The sequence below is a fragment of the Glycine max genome, chromosome 9 (assembly GCF_000004515.6).
Source record: "Glycine max cultivar Williams 82 chromosome 9, Glycine_max_v4.0, whole genome shotgun sequence".
NCBI lineage: Eukaryota > Viridiplantae > Streptophyta > Magnoliopsida > Fabales > Fabaceae > Glycine > Glycine max.
In genome coordinates this window covers 6,276,949-6,289,783 of record NC_038245.2, presented here as the reverse complement: position 1 = coordinate 6,289,783, position 12,835 = coordinate 6,276,949, and the positions used below count along the sequence as shown (strand labels likewise).

Here is a 12,835-nt window from a genome sequence, read left to right as displayed (position 1 = left end):
ATTGGTATTTGATTCTGCACTTGCTACTCATGGGGTTTAACTTTTTCAAATCTGTGTCGGAAATAAACATTTGCAAATGCATCCATATGTCCCTTTTATACATGGACCAAACTGCAAATTGCCTAATTATATATGAATAATTATCCGATATTTTATCTCATCCGTTTAATTTTTTTATCAATATATCTAACGATAACTAATCATGGCTTAAACTATGGTCCACCACAGACTTCAACCTTAGACACACACACACACAGATATATATATATATATATATATATAAAAAATAAACCAGATCAATTAGAATCATACCAGGGTTGTAAATACCAAAACAAACATAATTAAATCCAAAACCCGGTATTCTAATTTGTTGGACTGCAAAACTTCCCATCTAAACTCAAACGTAACTTCATTTCAGTCATAATCTAAAGCTTGAGTTGATTTCAGATGAAAATATTTTAAAGTACAATGTATGCAATGCATTAGCGAAAATCACTTTTTAAGCCTCAATTAATTCTAACGCGTAAAATATTGAAATTTTATTTAATGCATTGTTTGAAGTCAATGATATATAATATGCAGCTTCAAAAATGATATATAATATGCAATTGTTTCTAAAACTTTTGCTATTGAAAAGTAATTTAGAATTCAAATTAGTCCGAGTAGAATTATATGAACTCACTTTGAATCATCCATATATTGTTAATTCGTTTAATCAATTTCAAATTTTATATAATTATTAATATAATCAAAATTATTAAATAACATACAAAAACATTAGATACAAGTACAAAGGCCAGAAGTACAACACCAGATTGTTCTTAATAGCTGAATTTTTATTACAGATAAAAAATATCTAATGTTTAATTAGAAATTTTGTACTCTACTTACAATGAAGAATTAACTGAGTGATCTTTCCAAAAAAAAAAAAGAACCAAAGACAAATAGGGTTAATAAAATGCCTCGGTTAACCCAAGAATAAAAAAATTAAATAAAAAATTAGAGAGATAGAATTAAAAGTCTCTCTTGGTGTCACCTCAATTTTCATCATAACTAACACATTTTTTGTCATTATGGGGACAAGTGTATACATGTGTGAGCCTAGCCATATATAATTCCCAACCATGATTTTGCTGTTAGGCTATGTTTGTTTCCAACTTGTCACCAATTTTCACTCTTTCCAATGAATAAAACGCAGAAATAACGAACTTTGGTCTTTTGCGTTGGTGCCTCGGGATGATGCAAACTCCCTTAGAAACATCCACACAAACAGGCACTTAACTTGTGGCAGGAATTGAGGTGCGTGGGCTGGGCAAGCCCATGTAAGCAAGCCTTGGAGACATTCTAACTTTTGGGCTGGGCCTTGGAGAAGGAATTGGGCCATAACTATATGGGCGTGCAGAAGCAGGCCTTGGAGATAGGTTAACATGCTCCAAGGCCCTTATTTGAAGGTGTCCAGGGTAGTCACGCACACACCCGATCCTGGGACCTGCCCCAGTAGACCACTTGCATGTTAGCCTCTTGGGCACGTCAAAAACTGTGGCCACCACCTTCTTTTCAATCTCTTTGTTAAATGTTGCATTAATGGTGATGCCATTGTTGTTGACATTATTGGAAGAAGAGACAGTGGGACCCTCATTAATTTGTTGTGATTCATTAATGTCAATAAATGAATTGGACCCAACAATTGAAGGAGCATCGTCATCTACGGCACATTTCTGCAAGAAAACAAGTAGAACAACCACTTCAGCTTAATTTATTCCACAACCATTTTTTTTTTCTATCAATAACTTCACTTGCATGAAATTTTTTACCTTGACATTAGAAAGGTCCACCTTGTGCTCGTCAAGAAAGCTTATGAATTCTTTGAAGTTCTCTTCTGTGGGGTGATAGTGACCGCTGTATGGCCAAATAGCCTGCAAAGTTTATTAGCACTTTGTGTAAGTGACATTGCTTTTGCAATAATTATTTGAGTACATGATAAATGAATTTAATTTCTCTAAAGTGATGTAACGTGTAAATTGAAAAAGTAAAAGTGTCTTAATTCCTGAATGAAAATAACTCATCTGAAACTAAGGATAGATAAATATCAATCATGATCATGCAATTCCAGTAATAAATAAAAAATCATGGTAGGTATAACTTTGAAAATAATTATTATAAAAGTCAATAAACATATTATAGCTGATGAATTGTGATCGGATAATACATAGCCTATTTTCTCATATCATAAGCCTTAAATTAGCTAAATGTAAATGTAGTTATCATGTGTTGTGTATGATATTTACCTCAAGTACACCTTGCTGAGCCACCAATCTTCCTGCAGCTGTTGTAGCAGCCCCAGCTAGAAAGCTAGAGTGTTGAAATGCACCCTTCTGCTTGCGCCCCACATACAAGGACCTTGTTGTGCTAAGAACAAATATCCATTTGGAATTTCCATTAGTATCCACAAACCTCCCATCTTGTTTGTACACCAGCTTCCCTTTTTCAACAATTACTTCATACTCTTCCCTTTCTTTCTGCAATGGGTAACAACAAATACAAACATTAGATTATACATGAGATAGATTTATAGTACTTTATAGTATATGATGATTACAATTTTACAAATGTGAAGTTCTAGTGATAACTTACTGGTCCTAGATATTTAATGCACTGGCGTTGAAGGGTGGTCCTTGGGCATTTCTCAAGATTTATTTCTTTACCATCTCCAACATCCAACCTTTTCATATCATAAAGCACAAATTAGCTTCTATAGTTTTTAGCAAGCTACAAGATAATTATAGTCAAGAAGATATAGACAATTAGATATCTTAGAATAAGAGTTTACCAGTAGAAAAATGGTTGGGTGCTTTGGCTTTCAAACCAAGTATCGTAATACATGTGCAAATTGTGCCCATAGCGATGACGTGGGTCAATCTGTGCAGAAAACAAGAAGGAACGTACATTGTTAATATTAGATTAGACCATAAGCTAAAGTGTAACAAAATTTCAAGGCTAAGTAAGATTTTTTAATTGAATAATGGGTAACTTACAGCTTCGAGCCAATGTTGCAAGGCCAATTTTTGTGCCTTATCATCCTTAGACAAACCTTTTCCAACCTGAAAATATCCCAAATATATATGAATAAAAAAATGTATGAATTTACTTTAATTCAGAGAAAGTTGAATTTCCATGGAACATACCTTAGCTGCTCTTGTCTTTGCTCTTGTCCACCGTGACACGGCGGTTTCGTGTTTCTCCACATCAAAGAATGAAACAGAGCTCCGTTTAAGAGAAGCAAAGTCTAATGCCTTCCACCTACATCATCAATTTAATATCATCATCAATTAGTAACATTCATAGCATAACCTTAACCCAATATCCAAATGGAAAAAAAAAAAATGAATTTGAATCTTCTTATGTCAATTTGAAGATTGAATCCTCTCGATCAATCAGAATTAGAATTTCACTTTGGTAACTTATCTAGGTGAAACTCCGGTTCTGATTGAAGAACAACACCAAAAACACATACTTAAGGAACTGTATCTAAGTTTTGTCATGCCATTATTTGTATAAGGTTGTTAATTTCATCTTTGTATCATGAAACATAACATTGTTATAATGTTATGTGACTTGCTAGCACAAGAGGATCCTAATCTAAAAAAGTACTATTGTTTTTCATTGAGACTCACCAGAGTTCTTCCACCACAACAGCACAATCTGCAAGGTTTCTTCTAGTGCGGTAACTCTTGTAGACTTTTTGAAGCTTAGTAGCCGCAGCATCAAGCTCACTAACCGGTCTTGGCGAAGAGAAAACCACTTCTTTAGGCAGAGAGAGAACAGGGACAGGCTGGTGCTGCAATTGTTGTTCACTGCTCTTTGATTCCATGATCTCCATATCTTTAATGCACGAAAGGTTTGGTTCGAGGACCATGTGTTCGGGCCTGCAATCCGTCAATTTGCTTGAAAAGTTGGTGGTAGAGGCACCCTTTGAAGTAGTTTCTGATTCTCTTATCTTGAAGCTACCTGATCTCAAAATCATAGCCCCATCTTTGGAACCAAAAGTGAAGTTCAAAGACAGACCAAATAGTGAATGTCTAACGATTTCTTCCCAGGCTGATGAGAGTAAGGAAAGTGATAATCCCATAGAGATGTAGATCCCCCCCCAAACTTCAATTTTTTTGTAGAAAACTATTACTTTGAGTCCTGCACATGTTAATTAGTGTTAGATGATTTGTATAAAAGTAGACTACACATCCACTATAGAAATTTTGTAGAGTTAATTTCATTCCATGATTGTTCTTGTTTCAAGTGTCTTATTAAAAAAAAAAGGAGAATCTGTCGCAACCAGCATCGCAACGATTTGAAATAAAATTTTCTTTCTTTCTTTTTTATTTTTTTGGTGCAAACTTCAATTAAAGAAATCATATCCCTTTAACCATATATGGAACCCCATGAATAAAACAAGTTTGGTTTTGATGGGGGCACCATGGAGATATGTTTATGTAACAAACAACTTCATCAAAAGCAACAGAAAAAATCTGATGACATGAATGATGTACCTTTGCTTATGAAGATAGTATGTGTCTTTGGTGTATATGAATTGAAGTCTTGCTCCAAGATCAAAAGCACACAATATAAATAAATGAAGAAATGAAGATGGGAATATCTTAGTGGCTTTCCCTGGCTTATTTATAAGCTCCTAGGAAGATAAAAATTCCACACATAGCAGCAGACTTTCAAATACGTGTCAAAAACAGGAAAAGGAAAGAAAAGGGGGTGTGGTCTTCGAATTCCACAACGAATGTGCTAACGCAACTTCGAATGCGAAAATAAAGGGTGGGTGTGTTCACAAGGTTCCAAAGTTTAGTTGTGTGTTTTATATGTTATTTTTCTAAAGTGTTTGAGTGGTTCAAAGGTTTACGGTTTGAACTCGACCCCGTTTTTGGGTTTTTAAAGGTGGATTGTCACTTATAGAGGGTAAATGTTTATTATTATTATTTTTTTTTTTATAATTCTTGTTCTGGGGACCATAAAAGGGCAGAACAACAGAGAAAATTGAAATTAAATAAAAAATGAAGATAGAGGGGTTAGGCGGAGGGTCAAAGAAAGTTAGCTTCTGTTAGGTTCCATTGGAAAACCTGGATGTTTTTAATCTAATTAAGAAACTTTAATGCTGGCTAGATCATTAATTATTAATTTAAAAAATAAAAGAAACTTTAGCATTCTATATGGCTTGATGACACTTTTTGTCTTTTTTGTTTATACTTTACGGCTTAATAGTGTGTGTTTTTTTATCATTGAGAAATGATAAGGGTTTAATTGTGTGTGTTTGGTATAATTTTGAGGAGTTTATAAGTTTTATTTTGGTCTAATTTATAAGTTAAATTAATTAATTTATTCTCGTTAGCAATCACTAGGGTCGGTCAAACAGGAGAGTTGAAATAAAATATACATAAGGTTAAAAGTTCTACTAATATTTGTAAGTATTATTTATCCTCATTAATGAATAAGGACATTATGAAAAAATAATTAATGTAGAAAATTATGGGATGAGTATAAAAAGAACTAAACATTATTTTTAATTTGGATTTTATAAGTAGAACAATAATGAGTAATAAACTGTAAAAATAGCAAAAATTATAGATTTAAAGATGAAGATTTTTTCCTCCAAAACCTAGTAGACAACTTGGATATGAACACTACCTAAGAAGCTGTATCCATATGTCATATTCATTATTCAAGAAACTTTAACTAAAACAAGAAATTTATATAATGTGACATATCATTATATGGTTCAAATTTAACAAAATGAAAAATTATATTATTTGAGAATAAATTAAATGTATTATTTCAATAAAATTTTAAAACAATTAATATTATTAAACATTACTTGAAAAAAATGCATTATATCATTACAAACAGAAAGCTATATATTAACCGTTAGGTATTAAGATTGTCTTTATTGATATAATTTTTATAAAATATAAATTAAATAATTAATATAAACACTATAAATTTACATTAGTAATATAATGTACTATTAAACTATATTTGAAAATGATTCTCATTTAAAAAATATAATATAATATTAATAATAATATATTTTTATTTCTAATATTTTGTAAGGAAGTATTAAATAAAAATAAATATATTTAGGACCTGTTTGTTTTGGCATCATCACACCGATTTTGATCTATGTCCTTGAAAAACAAGCTATTATAGAATATTGGTCATTTTAGCCTATTTTATTTGACGTAATTGCTGCTATGGCTGTGGTGTAAAGAAGTTGGAACCACCATCTATCAATATTTTATAACATAAAAGATGTACTAGTACTAATATCTTATTGGCCTACTAGGAAGATTAATAAAAATATATATTACAAAAGTACTTAAAATTACTCTACTTGTATGGCTGAAAGTTCTTGTTAAAATTAAATTACTCCAACAAATAAGAATTTTTTATTAAAATTAAAATTACATTAAAAATTATGATAAAATATATTAATAACATTTTTAGATCGCTATCCAACGCACGCACACTATATTTATTGTACAATATCTTGTTTTTGATTTCGAGGAGCAAGCAAGAGATGAGCATGAGCATGAGGTAAAAGCAAAAAAGTCAAGTCAAGACCGCGTTTGGTAATTTGTGCGGCTGACTTACGACAAACACTTACAGACAACGACTGTCGTTGGTCTTTCCAACTTTTGTTACTGTCTTCATTTCCAACTTTTGTTACTGTCTTCATCATGGTGTCCTCATCTTCATTGCGTTTTGATTTAGTATGACTTTTACTAACCGGACATGTCTCTTTTACCATTCTGTCCTTTGATGTACTAGTACAGTAGTATTATACTACAGAAACGTGGATAAAACATGTGAGCAATTTTGTACTACACAATAATTTGATTTTTCAAGTAGCACCATAATAATATGTAGTACCTTATTTTTCCAGTGTGGATTATAAAAAGAAAAAAATTATATTTGTTAAAAGTTAATTTAAAATAAATAGACACTATGCTATGTTCGTAAAGTACAATTAATTATGAATAAAAAGCACCATATATTTCCATTAATGAATTAATTAATTATTAATAATTATGAGAGAAGAAAGTCATTAATAAAAGACAAAGATAATAGATAAAAAAGAGTGGTAATATTAAGCACATATATATTATTTTAATATAACAATCAGCAAACTAGTAAATAAATAGAAAATTTTGTTTTTTCAACATTTTTTTTCATTTAATTTCTTCATTTTTTTTGTGTATCATTAATGCACACATTGGAATAGCATCACCCATGCATTAGAAGGTCGATGATAGAAAGCAAGCACCAAATATATGAGGTACACATTTTATCACACTAACTATACAATTAATAAATTTCTAAAAAAATATTATACCTTAATAAATAAATAATATATACTACGTTCTTAAGTTTATAAGTCACCAAAAATTGTATAAATCCTTTCTCATTTTTCAGAAGTACTGGTAGAGGAGCCATGTAGTAGTGGGGCCCTAATGCCAACAAAGGACCACACGAATTATCGAGTGGGGTGTAGGATTCCAAATATGACCGTATGTTTTTATTTTTTATTTTTTATCGTACATATATAAAGATTAAACTTGATTGATTGGACATGTTGGATGTCCTTGAAGGGAAGAAGGGGTCATTCAAAGTGAGAGACCAAAAGTTATGCTGTGGGCTACTACGGTTATGTGATTTAAATGTTCAATAATTAATTCTTTTGTATCATAATTATTTTTAATTTTAAAAGTTTAAGATAATATATATTGAGATTTATTATATGAGAGGAAGTTATTTTATACCAAAGCGAGGATAAAATCTGAACTGTAAATTAAACATAAATAATTAAGTTTTAATTTCATATAATTACTTAAAAAATTATTTAAATTTTTAAAAAAATTATGTGATTTTTTAACATTAAATCTTAATTATTATTTATAATTATAGGGCGATCTAGATTTAATTCTTTCACTCATATAAATTTTTTTTTATAATATAGGCCCATGTATATTAGTAGTTATATTTACCTGATTGTACTCTCATCTTATCGAGGAGATAAATTAATTATCATTTTGTTGATTAGCAAGAGAAATAGTTATGAAGAGATTGGTTAAAACAAATAAAGAGTAGATTAGAAAATTTTAAAAATTCTAACATGTTAATTATATTTTTAAGTTATACATATAAAATTAAACAATAAATAAAATTTGGAAATAATACGTTATTACTTTACATGAAAATGGATTACAAAGATTTTACAAAGAAAGTAAAATAAAAAGTGTGGTAGGCTTGTAGCTAGGAATGAAGATGAGTCGAGTCGTTTGTCAAGGTCTATGGCTCGACCTATTTAAGGTCTGGCTCGGCTTGACTTATTTTCTATAAAGGTCAAGTTCAATCTTTTTAAAAAGTTTTTTTTAGATCAAACTATAAAAAAAACTTCTTAAGCTTGACAAGCTAACTTATTTAAGTAATAATAATAATAATAATAACTATTATCTATACCATTTTTATGGCATTATGAATAACAAGATGAGGTGGAAAGTGCTTAGAGAGTTCACTTGCATGTGAAAAATTTTCAAAAAGAAAAAGATTCAAGTTAGAAGGATAATGCAACCAAGTTAATACTTACCAAGAAAAGAATGTTTTGTAAAAACATTTTCAGACAATTTAAATATTTTTATTTGGTTATATTAGTATAAATCATCTCTAATCCATATATTTTTTAATATTATGCGTTTTTTTTTTCATTTTCTTTTGATATACTTTATGTTTAAATAACTTGAATTTAATATAATTTTGTTTATCAATTATTTTTAGATTTGTATATTATTTATACAAAATTTTATAAGTTTCTTTTTTTAGTTAATATTTTACTAAGTTTTAAAATAATTAATTGGTTAAAAACGTCTTTAAGCAGATTTTTAAATAGGCTCGTAGGTCAAGCCAAACTTCTACATAAGTCGAGACGAACCTTTAAAAAAAGCCTATAACAAATAATAAGTAAAACTCAAAGTTTACGTATTTAACTCAAGCTAAACTTAAACTTAATAAAGTTTGTATTAGCTCATTTTGACCCTTACTTGTAAAACAGCCGGGGAGTGTGTGCAAGTACATACGTAGTGGAGCAAGTACGTACGCAGCTTATGTCAAATCATAATTAATTAAAGAGACAACCCATTAATGAGTTGTAAGATAAAGGTGCATTTTAACATTGTTGAGCTGGAAATTGGTCCTTGATGGACCCTGCCAGGAAGGAAAATTATTGATCTACACTTCATTTTTTAGACGTCACTTAATTTTTTTATACGTATGAATTACTAATAAAAGAAAAGAAAATACAATTAGAAAAATAAATACATATAATAAATAAAGTGATAGAAAGAAAGAGAAATGAGATAAATGAAATATGAAATGTATAGCAATAATAATCGTTTTTTTTTATCAGCAAAAAGTTGTATTGATAAAATGGAGGGATACTCGCCAATTTATAAATGTGAAGCAATTAAGTTTTCCTACTAATGGTTACTGAGTATTTAATGAATACAATCACTAAATATCCAATAATAACTCTAATAACCCTGTTTGGAAACACATGTATTACAGAATGTAACGGTTGTTGGGAAGATAATGTTTTCTTATTTTTTTATTAATTATTTTTAAGCTAAAAATAACTATTATTAAAAGAAGAAAAATAATATATTAATAAACAATTACTAGAAGAACAGAGACGAATACTAATGACAATAATAATTTAAAAAAATTATAAATTTAAGATAAATTTATTATTATCAATTAAATTAACTATTTTTTTCATCTTAATTAAGTAATTGAATTATATATATATATATATATATATATATATAAAGAATATGCAATTATTGTTTGGTATATTGAATTTTAATTAAAATGTTTGTTTAATTAACATACTTACATATATCTAGAGTTTGAACTCAAAACCCCTAATTAAACTGAAAAAATTATAGATTCACGAGCCTTAGATGATATAGTGACGAGAGAATTAACTTATAAATACTCATAATCTGTCCTTTAAAATTATTAACTAGGTTCCGGGTCAAAGATTATACACATTTTTTTACTATATCAAATACATGACTGGGATACTTCGTCTTTTTTTTTTTTTTTTTTTACTTTAAAAACTTAAAAACTTCGTACAACAAATATTAGTCTGAAAAAAATTGGCTTAAGGATGCGTGCGTACCAAGTGGGTCAAGATGGTCAAATATCTTGACCATTCAATTCAATAATTATCAAATTATGTGTCTATTCGCACAGGATGGGCACTTTAATTTGTACCCCTTTTCTCCTGCCACGTTTTGAATGGTTTGGTATTTTCCTTAGGCCATCATTTAGTCTTCGTATACGTTCAGAAATGTTAGGATATACAGCGCTAACTGATTTGGAATATGAAACTGAATAAGATTATTAGTCTTTGGCCATGAATTAAGCTTTTTTTCCCTCAAGTTTACGCTTTGAAATGTTTAAATTTCAGGTCAAAACATGCACTATGTTTCGACATAAAATACTACCACCAAATATCATCAATGGATAAGCTTACATTGAAACTTGTAAAATGTATTTGGCGAAGGTGTACCTTCAAGTGGACATTACATTATTGTACGTATAATTAAACCACATGAACTTCTCCTTTGACTTTTCAGTTTTCATCCTTTATTATTCTCGAAAATTCATTAACTCTCTTCTTGTTTTTTTATTTCAATATGATCATTTTGGTTCAAAAGCAGCCATGTATTATTACACCCGTGCGTATTAACTAAACCTGTTTGATTTAATTATATATAATAAGCCCAAATAAATCTGTCATAATCTTAAAATAATGTGTACTATAAAATAACTTTATGACACCAGCCGTGGGTTTGGTAGACAGGTATTAAAAACGCTCAACCATTTAATACATCAATCAATGTTATTACCTACCTACCTCCCACTAATATCCCCTCCACGAGAAGCTGAAAAACATACTAATTCATCAAATCATATGATAAAACTATTTATTAAATTAATTTAAAAAATATAAAATGATAAAAATAAAAATATTTATATAATAATTTTATAAAATTTAATTTTTATATTATATAATATATTTTAACTATTAATTATGCTAATTAACATAAAAAAATATAATGTCTACTTAAGTGTATTTTTTTAAAACTTGATTAAATATATTTTAAGAATAATAGAATATATAATATGAAAAAAATATAATAATCGAAACTAAAAATGTAATGAAAATAATTTATATATTAAAAAATTACAAATGTTTAATTTAATAAAAAGAATTAGAATACATCGACAAGAAATATATACTAACCTTTGTCGATGAGGGCAGGAAAGATAGAAATGGGAAAGATAAAAAATATGTAAAAAATAGAATGAATTTTAGTTTGAGAGAAATAAAAACAATAAAAGGCAAAAATATAATGTGTAAGTAGAAAGATCATGTTATTCTTGTTACATTCATTTATAAATATTATTTCCCTTGACATCATTTTCCCTTAACATTCTTGTAAAAAAAATTATCGCTTATTATGACAATTTTGCAAGCAAGAATTCACTTTGTAGGTAAAAAGATCATGAACACCTGACACATAAAGACAATTCTGAAAATGTAAACATAATTAACAAAATTATAAAGAGTAATTTTAAATTTTTTAAAAGATGTATATGTTGTAAGAGAATAAATATCAATGTTGTAATCAATTTGGTCAAGCCACAATCATTGGATACAATCGTAAACAATATTGATGGACATTATATGACATTTGGCATCACAATCATCAACACATTTTTTATACAATGGTAAACAACATCAATGTGTTTTTTTAATTAAAAATGATATTCACAAAATATTTTTTCTTAATTTTAAAAATGAGTATAAAAGTGTTTTAAAAATAATTTAAAAATCATTTCAATTTCGATTCATTTTTGTCAAATATATTTTATTTTAAAAATTTCATTTAAAATTCAAAAATAAAAAACTTAGACAACCTCAAATAGACCCTTAGTTTACCAGGCCACATCGTGATAAACTAAATACTTCTGCTAGCTCCAAAGGTTACACACTTACCCTTAAAATAAATGAATTTGAGCATGTCACAGCCGAATTGCAAAATTCGGTGCTTATGCATGGGCTCTTCAGCAATTAGTTATAACTTATAAACTAGTAGTCGTAACAATCCTTAACAGATAAACCGCGGCTGCAAAAAGCCAAAGAACAAGCCACACGAGAAACCACTACGAATCTGCAAACGCATGTTTCCACTTCCAATTACTTTATTTTCTTTAAAAAAAAGTTAGCTCAACTTGTTAAACCCACTAGCTTGGATGAGTTGAGTCACATTGATTTTTCCCCTTACTATATATTAAAATTAACCAGCCAAACTAGATTGACTTATTTCGAGGTTAATATGTGACGAACAGATGATCAACTACGATTTAATTTAACAAGTTGAAACTTGAGTACGTAGCAGGAATATTAAAGTCTACGAATGAATTTGGACTTAAAGTCAATGCATGCATTGGTTCATGTAAGACATGGAATATAGAAACACGCATATGCATGCCGTTGAACAACCGAGGCTTATTATTATTATTGATCCTATTTCCTAGTGATAGCTCTGTAAACATATTGTAATCCTATATATATATAATCATTTAATTTGTACAGATTGAAATGGCCATTACAGATGGAAATGATGAAATAAGTGTTTAGTGTTAGTTGGTTTGCAATTCACTTCACTCACAACCTCTAACATATAGCTATATATAGCCTGATATT

The 12,835-nt window shown here is 29.0% G+C and overlaps 1 protein-coding gene across 1 annotated transcript; it reads right to left on the bottom strand.

The window, feature by feature from the left end:
• Window positions 1-815: 815 nt before the first annotated feature.
• On the bottom strand, window positions 816-4,918 carry LOC100786251 (IQ domain-containing protein IQM1). The gene is made up of 9 exons (XM_006586956.4): window positions 4,545-4,918; window positions 3,675-4,188; window positions 3,186-3,300; window positions 3,036-3,101; window positions 2,831-2,919; window positions 2,635-2,722; window positions 2,289-2,519; window positions 1,815-1,916; window positions 816-1,718 (listed from the first exon to the last, which is right to left on the bottom strand). Exons 2-9 carry the CDS (start codon window positions 4,127-4,129, stop codon window positions 1,278-1,280), a joined length of 1,587 nt encoding a protein of 528 aa, XP_006587019.1. The 5' UTR covers window positions 4,130-4,188; window positions 4,545-4,918; the 3' UTR covers window positions 816-1,277.
• Between the last annotated feature and the right edge of the window lie 7,917 nt (window positions 4,919-12,835).